Source organism: Physcomitrium patens, chromosome 9 (assembly GCF_059467195.1).
Source record: "Physcomitrium patens ecotype Gransden chromosome 9, ASM5946719v1, whole genome shotgun sequence".
Taxonomy (NCBI): Eukaryota; Viridiplantae; Streptophyta; class Bryopsida; order Funariales; family Funariaceae; genus Physcomitrium; species Physcomitrium patens.
The window spans coordinates 2,872,672-2,887,584 of NC_143418.1; the positions used below are offsets into that span (position 1 = coordinate 2,872,672).

Genomic DNA, 14,913 nt, shown 5'->3' on the forward strand with positions numbered 1-14,913 from the left:
AATATAATTTTTATTTTTATCTTTATTATTATTATTTTTTAGAATATATTTCTACAATATTAAAACGCCTTAGTATTTTGTATAGTATTTTATTTTTTAGAAATACTAATCAAATTATAAGAATACTGTCATTTTAAAGCTTTTAACATAAAATTTAATAAATAAGTGTATTAATAAATAAAAATAAAAATAAAAATAATTAAAATTTATAATATAATAAAATATATTAAAATCAATAATTGATTAAAATTATTAGAATGATTTTAAAATCTATTTAGATTTTAATGGTGATTTTAATAATAAACTTGATACCCAATGTCACTGTTGGATAAACTTGATATTGAATGAAATTGTGTTGATTGCAAAGGTGGCTAAATTTTAAAATGTCATTTTTAACAAAAAAGAATTAATGTTTAGTCATATATAATAATATTTCTCTATATATATCTATATATATAGATATTCATATTTTACTAAAACAATTACATGCATAATTATTTATAATACTTAATGATAGTAACACTTAAATTTTATATAAATGTGATGTGTTTTCAAAACATTATGAATTCAATGCAATATTTTTTAATTTTTTTTTTTTTTAAAATTACATATTTGATATTCAGAATAGAACATAATAAAATAAGATTAGTATAAATAAATTTATTTTATTTTTTAAAAAAATTCACAACAAAATAAAGAACAACACAAATCTCATATAAGAATACATTCACCATATACTTTAGAAGTCAATGAAGCAATATCAAATCAACAAAACCACAAACTACTAAATATAGAAACAAATGTGATAAAGAATTATTACAAACATCCAATCACCCACTAACTACAAACTTAATATAATATTTAAAACACTATTTCCTCACATTAACTTTTCAATTAATACTCTCTCAAAATGTACACACAAACAAGAATTCCTTTTTATCCCCAAATAAGTTTTTCTCTTGTTAATCTCCTCATTGCCCCCACTCTCATAAAACCATCCTCCCTTACTACAATAAAAAGAATAAGCGCATAGAGAAAGAGAGAGAGAGTATTGAAACAAGGGGAGGCCACAAATAGAGTCCTTCTTCGTAAATTAGGGTTTCCCAATCATCCATCTATCCATCCATCCATCCATTCATCCATTCAAGCTCCTCCTCTTCTTCGCTCTCGTCCTCTTCGTCGTCGTCGTAGGCTCTGCTGCAGGACGTGCTTCAACGATCGTTGTGGAGCGAGCTCGCAGAAGGGGGGACTGCAATCTGTTGCGGACGAAGCCAATGCGACCTTCGCATTCCGTTTCTGTTTTCGAGGTGTCTTCTGCCATTTGAGTTCCCAGTTTTCAGACACAGAATCGTCGCCAGGTGATGTTTCCAATGCTGCACTTGTGTTGGTGTTATTTCGTGTTGTCTCTTTGAGTTGTTGTGTTTTTTAATTGAGAGAGAGAGAGGAGTGTGATTTTCATGGCATTTTATTTATTTATTTGTTTATTTTTTGATTTTATTGTAGGACGGGTTTGTGAATTGTATAGGCGTTTGTCGAACTGAAGCACACGACTAGCTGAAGCTAATGTGTAGGGTTTAGGGTTTTGATGATGATGGTAGTCGTGGTTCAATGACAGTGTTACCGAGAAGATCGAGCTGATAAGGAAACGTGTGAGAGAATTGAGCTGTACAGTGTCGCAGATGTCAGTTTGGTTAGAGAGTGAAGCCCGCAGCAGTCTGGCAGAATCGACTTGTCCTTCCAATGAACGGTGCAAGTTTTGAGTGATGTGTTGGATTAATGATGCGAGAGAAAAACAGCCACTTCACTTCATTTGTTGCTATCATGAATATTGTTTTCCATACATCTAAGTTAGATAAATGTCCAAACAATTCGTTTTTAGAGATTGAGAGAGCTATTAGGTTGATAGTTTGTCTTGCGTGGCGCAGGGAATTTTTTCTGGGTCAGAGTTGGACCAAATATTTGCATTAGCAAGTTTTCTGAGGTTTTACTTTTTCTTTTCTTTTCTTCCTTTCAGTGTGTTTCCAGTTCAGAGGATGAAGGTCGAGGGGACTGATGATGGTGCGGTTGCAGCTGCTGGGGTTGGTCCTACTGGTGTCTCACCATTCGTCTCAAAAGTGCTGGTTAGATTCTTCTCCATTGAAATCATTCTAGATTTTGACGAGGCCAGCGACTTGCGGAGCAATGCCTAGATTCAACTACACGAATTTGTTTTGTCGTATTAAGACAAGTATGTCACGTTACTCAAGCTTTAGTTTGAGGTTAGGGCTTAACACGCGTCGTATCATGCATTTATGGTGAGAATGTGCCCCAACCTGACGACGTTAAACGGCTTACGTGGACAGGCTCCCGGTGATATAGTGCTGGACCTCAACAGTACCAACAAAGTTTTGCGAGTTGGAAGTGGATTGCGGCAGGTTATTATTTTTTGTACTTTGCCTGTAGTAGTAAGATGAAAGACGACAATAGGCGCTTGTTTAAAATTTTTGTTCCATCATCGTGAGACGCAGTGGAATGGTCCCTGTAATACTGGTAGGTCGAGCTAAATCTTATGAGGAAGGAGAAACATGAATTTTTTTGCATATTTGAATTAAGGTATAGAGACCGTTCGATCTAAACACGTCGGCTTGGCGGATTGGGAATGTGCCCTGTTGGGTATGGCAGGATGGAGACAGCATTTTGGCAACAAAAGCGGGCAAACTACGGTTTCAAAAGCAAAGCAACAAATATTGGGTGGAAGGTTCCCAGAAACGGGTATGTGATTTTACATGTGCTTGATTCGGATATGCAGGCTCCATTGTTGCTAAGAGTTCAAGACTTGGTATCGCTTTGGCTATTGTTGCACAATATACTACTGAATGCAATTGTTGAGAATGCAGTACATTCCCAACGTGGAAGATACGGTGGTAGGTATCATGGTGGATCGGCGGTCCGAGGTTAGATCCAGCCTTCCGGGTTTACTTTGTTTCAGCATTCTTCTTGATGGGTTTTGTGATTTTTTCTTGTCATATAATGGTAATGTTTCTGCCAGGAGAAGGAGATATTTTGATGTTAAGGCGGATGTTTCGCTTGGTAATTTTTATTTGATTCTACTTCCTTGTGCAGATGTTCATACTAGATATTGGTGGTCCTGCATTTGGTTCACTTCCTATTCTAGCCTTTGAGGGAGCCACCCGCCGTAACATTCCTAATCTTCAGGCAGGTCAGCTTTGACTTCTTCGTGTTTTGAAAGCTGGATTGTAGTATTAGTGCTCAAATGCTTTCTAGATCTGAAGTTTGTCGCGCTCTCTGTTTTACATCTCATGTCTTGGCACTTGGTTAGATTTTCTTCTGTCGATTAGTGTTTTTGATTTCTCGATATACAGATAGGACGTAGCTTCTTATGTCTTTCATCGTCTGTCTGAACACAGATAGGAGCAGCTGTTTATGCTCGCGTTGTGAATGCCCATAGGGACAGCGATCCTGAACTTTCTTGTACTGATGGTGAGGAACTGTGAATTTTGATGTCACTTGAGCATATTCATATTTTTTTTGTTTCCTCTTGGAAATGTCTCTTAGAATAATGTCAGAACTGCGGATGTTAACATTTGAGTCTGACAAGTTGGAGGAGGCGGATGTAGTTCTGAATCATATTCAATTTGCGAAGCTTGCTTGTTGTAAAATCATCATTGAGGACTAAGTCACAGCAAGTAAGGTTGAGATCGCTGAAAACTTAACCGCTTTATTGAGATGCAACTCGGTGACTTATAAGATTGATAGACATCATTTTAAAACTTTTGGTTAATTGCAGCCGCTGGTAAATCTGCGGGCTTTGGGCCTTTAAAGGGAGGTTTCATTTTTGACTGCAGCACAGGATTGGCACGAGGGTAAGATTTTTTATCTGATCTTTTATCTTTTGTGAATGATCTATTTCGGGATTGAGTTATCTTATACTCTTCAGAAAGGACTAAATTTTAAACTTTATGTGGTTTTAATGGTGACAGATTGTTGAGTAAGCCAACTCCTCCAGTCTTGGAAGTTCTCGGCAAAAGTCTATCTTTCGAGATTGCTGTAGGTTTGAATGGTCGTGTTTGGGTAATTCTCTCTCTATTGGCCTTGGATTTGTCCTGGTAATTACGAAGAAAGTAACATAGTTTTGATGCCGCAGAGAGCCTTTCTATTTTTTTTCTTTTATTTTTTCTTTGAAACTATGTATTTTCCCTTATTGGTTTTACATTAAAACTCAACATAGATAGCTCTAGTCTTCAATTCTTTAAATGCATATCATGAGAAATATGTTCATTGTTGAGATCATGAGGATTTTCCTGTGGTTTCTTATGTGCGGGTTGCGAGTATTATATGACTTCTGATGATCAAGTTATTGACGGAAGGGTTATGTTAATTTGCAACATGCCGCTCACTGATAGGGACTTGCATTCTTTGCAGGTCAATGCGCCTAAAGTTGCCACAATCATTACTGTCTCCAATGCAATTCAAAATGCGGAGTTTTTATCTCCCACGCAACAACATATTATGGTCAAGAAATTGCTCGAGGATTCCCAATAATGTTGGTATTAAACCAATCAAGTGTCATTCAGCTATGCATTTACCACCTTCGTAGCGTAATGTGATGTTTTGTCTCATGTAGCGCTTACCAGCAGATCATAAGGTTCATTAGTGTCCTTTGCACCATCCATGGTATCAGGGGCTCAATTTCTACATTTTCCAATAGGTATTGAATGTGTCACGGCGTTAATCACTTTCGTTTCCTGCAAATTATCAGCTTATGTTTTTTGGCTTCTTAATCGCTCTCCCTTTTGTGACTGAGTGGAAAGGTGACGTACTAACGAGAGGTTTATTTGTCAGAGTTAAATAATCCAAGTAACAGAAGAAGCATTTTGAAAAATTGCAAAATTTAATTTTATGATTTTTTTTTACATCTTTTTGACCCACTAATCTTAACTATCATGACAAAAAAAAAAAAAAAAAAAAAAAAAAAAACTCTAGATTTGTTTATCTATATTGGATCTACAACCAATGAAAACCAACCACATTTATCATGATTACCATATTCTTCATTAAGGGTGGGTCAATCTAGTAAAAACATGGATCTATTTAACATTCTCCTAAAAATAATAATGAGTTGCTCTTTGTCAACAATCGTAATAATTGTTTACAAAAAGTTATGCCTTCTGTGAAATGAGAATGAACTTTGCTTTAATTGACTTCTATCAAAACTACAATCAACATTGTGTAACACAAATGATTGAGGAAAGCTCAACTTAGAGATTAACATGGTGTAACACAAGTCAAAGACTTGATTGAATCACTATAATATTAAAAGACTTCAATCAGCAGTTTTTGACTTTTGAGAAAAAAATAAGGTCGTAGATTCATCCAGGATGTGCGAAGTAATGAGTCAGTACGTGAACGTACACTACGTCCCCACTTAAAACAACCATTAACTTCAATACCCCCAACTATACAAAACAAGCATATACAAACATCACATAAGCGATGCGACTAAAAATCTCCCCAAACTATTTGGAAAACATATTCCAGCCCCTGCTTGAAACAAATGTCTTCATCAAACTGTAAATTTCCTTTGAATTGATTCTGAAAGAAACATCAATGTACGATGAAGGTACCAACGTCTCAGTCCGATGGGTACCTTCAAGCAATGGTTGATACAAGATTCAAAACCACAAGATCCTACGCCAGGTCCACCAGTCATGGCTACTGGTCGAAGATACCCAGCTACAGCAGTCCTGTAAGCTTTCAACTTAACATTTACTCCAACTTTAAAAAGCATGCGAATAGCTCCTACATTAGCGGGAAGGAGCCCTCCACCGCCAGATCCCTCGAAAGCAACCGGAAGTAATTGCAAGCCTGCTTGTCTTCTTGTGACCTGTTCAACTTTCAGATGTGATTAGGAACAATCTAACACATCAAGTAGAATGAGAAATACTTAACTTTCTGGATGAAGTTTCCAACTCAGATTAGAATGAGAAAAGTCCAAAATCTTCTGAAAGTGCTAGCAGGACACAAAATCGCTGTACTCCTCAACAATCAAGAGAACCTTATTAATAGGCAACTTGTGAACTCTATCTCGCATCAAAACCCATGGTGCTAACTCATCGTTACAAAGATTTCAAGAACTCAACATGTGTAGTGCATAATAGGATAATATGCTTCGAAATCAGTCTCAATAACACCAGAGAACGATGGATAATTTTTTATTACAGTAAAAGTTTGAAAAGTTAACAGAACATGCCTATGACCTCAACTCTGAGGCTTTCCAAAGTCCCTCAACAATACTACTTGTCTCCACAAGTCCTAACGTAATCTTTTTACCAAAACCTTTGAATGAGGACCCCAGACACTGGGCAGTACCTGTGAGGCCAGAAATATACTTAAACACGTCTCAATTTCAATGATAATTGCTGAGCACCGAAGTCACGTCAGCATTCAATGATAGTTCATCAAAGTATGAGAAGATTATACACAACATGCATTAATAACCAGGACTTAATCAACCTGACAATATAAGCACCAGAGCCGGACCTTCGAACATCCGCTTTTTCAGATAATTATCTCTGCAAGGTACCAGCTCTTGAACAGATGGATTAACTACCTTTAAATCATATGAACTTAATCCTAGCTGCAGAAGCAAGACGTCGTACAACTCACAGAAGCAGAATTTTCAAGACATCTACCTGTCCCCGAAGGAACAACAAATTTTCCCGTAAGCCCACTAAAATTTATTGATCTCTGCAGCATCACCCCCCGATAACCTGATTGACATGACATGCAGTCACATGTGAGCACTGCACTAGGATGCAAATTATGCCGCATTTGCATGAAATTTGCATTGCCCTAAGATTACAGAACTACTGGAGCAAAAGCCAATTGGTAATAACAAGTCCGATCACTCACGATTCAAGGATGCGACATGTGTGAAGATTGGTTGCTCGAAAACTTGCTAAATCAATGATAATTTCAACCGTAATCCAGAAGTCGGACTGGTGACGTCCTGGCGAGACGCATAAAAAGAGTGCCAATGAAGACGATGGTCCTTGAGCTTTGATTCTCTAAGAAGAGAGGATAAGAGAACTGCTACAGAGGTACTGGGAGCCATAGTGCCGCTGCGCCACCAAGACCTCCAACTCTGTGATGCCCTCGCCATTCCTCATTTTATTCCCCTTCCTCTCCCGGCACCAAAACCCACTTGAAACTCCATTCGTAAAATCACAAATAGCTCCTTCTCAACCAAGTATAGTGATTGTCAATGCGTCATCCAGCACTCTTAATGTTGAAGCTTTCTCTAAACATGCTGAATCCCGGAACTTCATACCATCCGAATAAAATACTGCGTACCTGATTTGTATCATAAAGATACATAAGCATCTGGATCTTGGTGTTTCATGCATTGCAGTCTCTTGGATTAACTAGAAATGTACCGTTCAAACTGAACGAGCTGGATGAGATATGGTTTCCTCTAAATGGCTACGTTCGGGTCAGTGTTCATGTGCATTTTAAAAGTTGAATAATGTTTTCAAACTCGTGTTATGTACAGACTTGAGATTTAGGAAACCTGATGATAGGCATGTTGAAACCATTCTGAATCAGTGAGATATTGATCTAAAGAGAAGTAATCAAGTCAGGTGTCGACCTTTTTCCTTTCTTTTTGTGTGCGGTTCTCTACGACTTGAATGAGCGTCAACTTTTGTGTTTGAATGTGACGAGTTACTGGATCCCTCTCGAAAGCACCTAACGGTTTGCAGTATTTCTGACAAATACGAGGATATAGGATCAAGAAACTATATGTACACACAGTATCCATGCAGTCGTCTCTACTTCTTGAAGAGTCACGGAATATGATGCTGACTGTTCATGAGAGAGTTAGCTGTACTGTCGCCTGCCACCAAGTGTTCTGTAATATATATATATAATTGGTGACCTCATGGAATTGGTTTGTTGGGTTCCAGTATGCAAGTAGAGTCATGAGTTATCCTTGAGTAGTGGATTTAATTGAATCATAATCACGGGTCAAGCTGGCTCTAACGAGTTTCTCAGTGTTTGGACATGTAGTCCTGCTGAGAAGCACCCCTTGGTGCAGATCTCAACGTAAGGAGTTGATGTGGTGTTGAAGCTTCACGTCATTTAGGACTGGTTCATTCCAATTCCTACTCTGCTATTGGATGCACTGTAACAAACATTAGAATTGCTGAATTGTACAGACTGTTGTTTCATTTGTACTGTAGAATTCAAATTACTTTTGTATGCCACAACCTCCATCCCATGTTCACAAATATGTTGCTGCTCTTTGTCCGGTGGTACATGGGAATAGGCAGGGGTGCCTTCCTTTTAACATGACTGAATGAGACCTCTGTGTTGCAGAGTACCATTGTAATTTTTGAGGATTAGGAAAAAATTTCCTTCACATTTCTCTTGCTCAAAACTCTAAACTAGTTCCTGAAGTGTACAAGAACCTTTGCTTGCTCAACCTGAACTTGTGAACCAGCATGAAAGTAGATGGCTGGAGATGTGAAAGGATCAATCCACTGCATTTCATACCTATTTGCAGAGACAGGAAATCCCAACGACTGATCTGTGCTAACTCGAATAATGTGAAGACTGCTTAGTAAGCCAAACCCAATCCTCTTGCAAACTTTCTTGCAGAACTAGGAATCTAGGAATACGGCTTGTCATGCTATGAAGATACAGACGAGGTCTAGATCAGTTTAAATGACTGGCTGATGTGAACTGGTTGCACTGCTTAAATTAATTTTTTGATCTTTTTTGACACGAACGGAGTATGTCCATGGCCCTGATTGTGCTTAGGAGTTTTAAACTGACAAAAACACCCTTCTAAATTGAGAAATTTGGATCTGTTTCCAGCAGTTCTGCATCCTTGATCATCTGATATGTGCAGCAAGATTTCTGAGTGCTTGCCATGTCCAAACCCTATAATTTATGTTCTTTAATTAGTATTATTTATATCCCACAAAGATAGAGTGCCTGGTTTCACAGGATTGGTACTAAGCACTAACCCATGCTCTGGTCAATGGCAATGCTTTTGGCACTATGGTCCAGCTCTGTTTCCAGCTGAGCTACTGATCAACATTCCTGCCAACAGAAGCTGTTGAAAATGGGGTGAAACCCCACATGCAAGTTAATAATGGTCCCATCTATTTGCTCAGCTGAAAATGGAGACATATCAACATACTAACCAGGCTCAAATATGCCAGGGTTGCCTTAATATATCAAGAATGTGAGCATAATGTTAAAAGAGTATTTTTTGCACGAACATTGCACAGAGGTGAAGTATGAATGTTTTTATATCAATTTCTATTTTTACATTGTTCTGTAGTCTCCCTCTGATCCAAATGTCTCCATTGCCAGGCATCTGTTGAGCAACATAATAAGGTAGGTAGTAAGGCCTGAGCTCAAAGGACACACTCTAGAAACAGAAACCCTGAGTTGATACTTTGCACCCTGGCTCTTTCACCACTCATTGCTAATACTACCCATCCTTACATGTACCTCTCTCAGTCACAATAATCCTTACTTAATTGCTAATCACTGACTAATACAATATGACGGCACAATATATTGCTCTTGGCCTGGATTAATTATAAGGCGTGCTTGAGGTTAGGAGGCTTTGGGTACAGCCATGTACCATTCCACGAGGCTCAATTACAAGGGATGAATGCATTTAATCCAAAGGCCTATTCTTGGATTATATTTCCCTAATTCCAATCATCACAACTAGGGCCACCTCTTCTCTTAAAACAAAACTCCATTTGGATTCTCTCATAACACCATACCCACTTTAATGCTTTTAGGGTTGGAATTTAGGTGTTATGCACAAAGTTATGAATGGGTTCTAACCATTGCATGGTTGTGAGCTGAACAAAAAACAAAAAAAACAAATGTCATGCATAACAAAACAAAAACCAAGTACAAACCCATGTGGATGATATGACAGCAGTCCAGATAACCTTTTCCACTTCAGCAATATGATCAAAACATGGCATGAGAGATAACTGTAACTAGAAGATTTTTTTGTTGTGCTTTGTACTATATAGTATCTACCAATAAACTCAAACCAATTGTATTTTATTCTTAAAAACACACACACACACACACACAACAAAAAGTAACAGAATCCTTCACATCCCCAAGCTTGAAATATAGCTTGAACACTCTTTGACCAAATTTCAGGGAGTATTTTTCAACACAGTGGTTGGGGAATGTGACACTGAAATAGGAGACCGTCAGCCTTGTGGGCTCTGACCAAATTTGAACAGTACAGTGGTACTGAGGGCAGCAGCTGGATTGATTACCACAGTGCAACATTACCACCCCATTGAAAGCAGAAGTAGAAATAGTTGAAGCACAGCAGAAGTAGAAGCAGAAGAAGGAGAGAGGATTAACTTAAGGGGGGGAAATAAAACAGAATACAAAAGACCAGAAATAAATATTAAATAAATAAAAATGAGATTAGGGTTTTGTAAGGGAGAGCATTGCTAATTGCAGTTGTACACTACAGATGAGGATCTGTCATTCAGATGAGTCTAGATTTGGAGAGTATTCTGTCTCCCTCAATCCATACTCACTCACTCCCTGCAGCTCCTTTTAACCTACCCACATTTGAGCACATAAAACTCAGTACTTGTGCATCAAGCTTATATATATGGTGGGTGAAACTTATCTAGCCCCCCCCCCCCCTCTCCTTCAAATCAATACATTCCAACATTTGGAATATTTATTTTGCAGTTTTTGAATGCAAAATAATTGAAGACAACAACAATAATGGACATAATTAACATATACTTCATTTGATGTTATGTTGTTGGGGCTTGTCTTTGTCAAAAACATAATTTTCCGTCCCCATCCACAAAGTTATAATTTGTTGTGTGGCTTATAACAATCCACACCCAATCCCATGATGTTGAGCCTTGTTTATTTATTTATTTTTTTGATATTGAATGTTTAAATTCTGAATTTGAATTTTGAATTTAATACCTTAGTGCTATAAATTTGTATTTGAGATTTAATCTAAGATTTTGATACTAATTGGGAGTTAGTTTTATGACTCATGATGTTTTTATTTATTTTATTTATTTTTAATAGATGTGTATTGAAGAAATAAAATGTATTCTGTGGATAATCTTAAAACATTGCATCATTGTTTTCTTTTGACATCTTTTGAGTCTATCTCAAATGCCCTAACTAATTTATCAAATGTGTCTTCTAAGCATGGACTAATGTATGAAAAAAAATGACATTTTTTGCATTTATTTTCATGCTTTGTGGCATTTTTAAGAACACTTCTTTTTATACTGAGCTATTATCATACCAATTTTATATCAATTTTACTGAAATTTTTTACTCATATTTGCAAGAATGGTGGTTATTCTACAAAAAAAAATTGCTTAATTTTAAAAAGGATTAATTTAGATTTAATCTAAAATATCAAATAATTTTTAAAAAATAATTAGACATTAATTTTAGTAATAATATTTTTTTTTATTTGTTTGGAAATACAGTGTATGGAAAAACTGAAAATTACTAAATTAATATATTATACCTGGTATCATTATACATCAAGTAAAGATTTATAAAGATAATAAAAATTAATCTTACAAACTACATGTTATAAACTAAATATTTTGGTTTCGTAATTAAATTAAATACATTAAGTTACGTTTACTAAAGACCGAAATCAAGACTTCAAAATATTTAAGTCAATACAAGATGATACAGACAATTTTAGATTTATATTAATTTGATAATTTGATATTTTTAAATTCATAAAGACTTCAAAATAATTAACATTTTCTTATGTTTTAAATTTTATATTGAATAAAAAAAACTAGAAAAACATTAAAGGCAAGCCAGAACATTATCAATGATCCACATATAATTTTTTAATTTTGGCTCAACTAATTTGTTGCAGACTTTTACAAATCTAATTTCTCCTACTTATTATTGTAATGATTAATTTGAAATTCTTCCCCATAAATTGAGAACAAAATTTAAAAATTCTAATAAAAATAAAATTAAAAAAATATTTATTTAGTTAGTTATTTTTACACACAATGTTCTACCCTTATTATATTGCAATAACATTTAGTAAAAAAAACTACAAAAAATAAATAGATTTTCATAAAATATACGTTACTAATCCAATCACCAATCTATAATAATTAGAAACTGCATTCCAAAATATCTGTAGTAAATAAATTAAATCTCCTTTATTAATTTTTTTAAACTTATCCAAGTAGATAGTCATGAATCTAAAAAAATTACCAAAAACCTAATTTGTCAATATGTTGTTTATAATCATTTATATTATATATTGAAATATCATTTTTTTAATTATTATCAAATGAAACTTATATGTCTAAACAAGCTTTAATAATTCTCTATAATCTATAATGCCACAATAATTTATATTGTAAAATCCAAAATTTTACTATATTTTTTTGGATTAAAATATTTTTGGCTTTATTTATTTATTTATAAAAAAAATAAAAAAATGAATTGCTTTTTTGCTAAAACATCGAGGTAATTTAACTTGCTCTATCTAAACAAAAAATTCAAAATTTAAGTTTTTAATCTATTTCTTATTAAATATTCTATCTAATTTTTTGATGTTCTTTTGGAATAAATATTTCTATTAGTAAATGATTTACTTCTAATCTATTATATCATTATTCATTATTCTCAAAGTTGTGCAAATGTCTACCTATAAATTTACACATGTTTAATTATTCTTACCATACATTATTTAAGTCATATAAATAAATTCATGAAACAATCCTTTCATATGAATATATTATTATTATTATTTTTTTTTAAGGATACCATAAATCATATATAATTTTTGATCTATACAAGCTTGTATTATTTTTAGCTTGATTAAAATAATTGTAAATGCTTTTAAATTATAATATTAAAGGAATAATAATAATTATTATTATTATTTTAGTTTTTTATTATTATAAATATAAAGGCTGAAGCTACAAGCACACTCCAAATTGCCATATGCACATCCATTATATCTATACACACATGCAAGGCTTATGATTGGCTCATCCAAATCCCTTCTTCCTTATCATATTGTTGTGAGTTTTGGTCCTCTTCCTTCTCTCCCTTGCCTTGATATAAGTCCTACCTTTTTGTCTTTTTTCTAGCACAACTCTTGGCCTCCTCTCTCTCTTCCTTGCCCTAGTGCTGGTCATGGTCCTCTCTTTCCTTGTCAAGGAGGGAGATTGAGACTTGCATTAGGTCAAAAAAAATATATATATATATATATATATATATATAGTTTGTAAGATTAATAATTGTAATAAAAAGGAAGGACCCATGCTAAGATAGGGAAAAGTAATTTGGATGATCCAATCAAAAGCCTTGCATGTGTGTAGAGCAATTTGAAGTGTGCTTGTAGCTTGTATCAAATATAAATTAGTTATATTTTATTAAAATTAGATATATTAAAAATGAAATATAAAATACTACCTATTGATTTTTTTTAAATTAAAATATTAAAAGATAATAAGACAATTAATATTATCTATAATTAATTTAAATAATATAATATAACAAACATACTTGATAATTTTTCATTATGCTATACAAAAACTTAATACCACATAGCTTTCATATCCTTAGTTTTATATTAGTGTTAGTTTTTAGTTTTTTTATTATATTTTTTTAAATGAATTAAAAAAATTAAAAAAATATTATTCTTCTACTAGTATCTACTTAAAGGTGTATACTATATGTTTATTTATAATATTATCTAAACTTTAGAAAATCAGTTTTCTAATAAAATTTATTTATCTACCTTGTGATTTAAAATTAACATTCATGCATGAAAATATCATTAGCATCCAAACCTAACATATGTTTATTACATCAAATTTAAAGACCTTAAAATTAACTTAATAATAAATATTTAATTAAATTTATTTATTTTTAAATTAAATTAAATTAAATTATTTTAAAATTATATTAAATTATTTTTACATAGTATAAAACCTCACTTATTTTTCAAAATATTGATCTAATGTTTATTAATAAATATATTATGTTACAAATTCTACCCTTTTACAAATAAATTCAAAAGCCTTGAACTTTAATCTTGACTTGTCAAATTATTCATTAAAGACCTTCTATCATTAATTGTAATTTTAGTTTTAGTTTAATTTATATATATATATATATATATATATATATATATATTTTAATATTTTTTTCTTGTATATTTTTTTATAATATAAAACTTAATTGGATACAATAGGCTTAAGATATAAATGTTTTACTACTTTAAAAGAATTTACTTTCAAGATTCTATTGGAGTTGTTTCAAGTCAAATATATTAATAAATATATAGAGTTTTTCAATTACCAAAATTATTGTACAAGTTCTTAGTATAAATACGATAAGATGATTTGGTTATATGAAAGATTTAAAGAAAATAACCAAGTAATTGAGAAGTATAAAATAAAAATGAAATTAAAACTTAATTATAAAAATCTAAAGAAAAAAATATTTAAGAGTATCAACGAATATGTAATTAAATTTCAGGAAATTATTTTTTAAATTTAATCCTGGTTAAATAATTAAAAAAATAAATCTAAAAAGTAAAAAATTAAAAAATGTACATATAAATTTTAATTTTAATTTTAATACTATATTTCAAAGTGTAAATTTTAGAGAAGTTTAATATGTTTTACCTAAATTTTAATATATATTTTATTTAATTTGTATTAAAAAATAATAATAATATAAAATTAAAAAACTTAAAGTATTTCTTATTCTTTATAATACACAATCTTGTTAAGAAACTACATGAGTATATACATGTATAAGAATAGTTCAAAGAACTCATTTTTATACTACTACTAACATTGAATGGTTGAA

The 14,913-nt window shown here is 33.0% G+C and overlaps 1 protein-coding gene across 1 annotated transcript; it reads left to right on the top strand.

Annotated features, from left to right (window-relative positions):
* Positions 1 to 1,196: 1,196 nt before the first annotated feature.
* Positions 1,197 to 4,781, top strand: LOC112286417 (uncharacterized). Its single transcript, XM_073536357.2, has 10 exons — positions 1,197 to 1,358; positions 2,015 to 2,120; positions 2,343 to 2,414; positions 2,662 to 2,751; positions 2,877 to 2,933; positions 3,103 to 3,199; positions 3,412 to 3,480; positions 3,788 to 3,863; positions 3,981 to 4,071; positions 4,423 to 4,781. The coding sequence occupies exons 2-10, from the start codon at positions 2,034 to 2,036 to the stop codon at positions 4,540 to 4,542; spliced, it is 759 nt and encodes a 252-aa protein (XP_073392458.1). The 5' UTR covers positions 1,197 to 1,358; positions 2,015 to 2,033; the 3' UTR covers positions 4,543 to 4,781.
* The last annotated feature ends 10,132 nt before the right edge of the window (positions 4,782 to 14,913 follow it).

Bases quoted from the DNA above. Each gene is read 5' to 3' on its own strand.
- LOC112286417 (XM_073536357.2), top strand. From the start codon at position 2,034: ATGAAGGTCGAGGGGACTGATGATGGTGCGGTTGCAGCTGCTGGGGTT. The intron at 3,200-3,411 runs GTCAGCTTTGAC...GAACACAGATAG, and splicing joins CATTCCTAATCTTCAGGCAG to GAGCAGCTGTTTATGCTCGC. The intron at 4,072-4,422 runs GTAATTCTCTCT...CATTCTTTGCAG, and splicing joins GTTTGAATGGTCGTGTTTGG to GTCAATGCGCCTAAAGTTGC.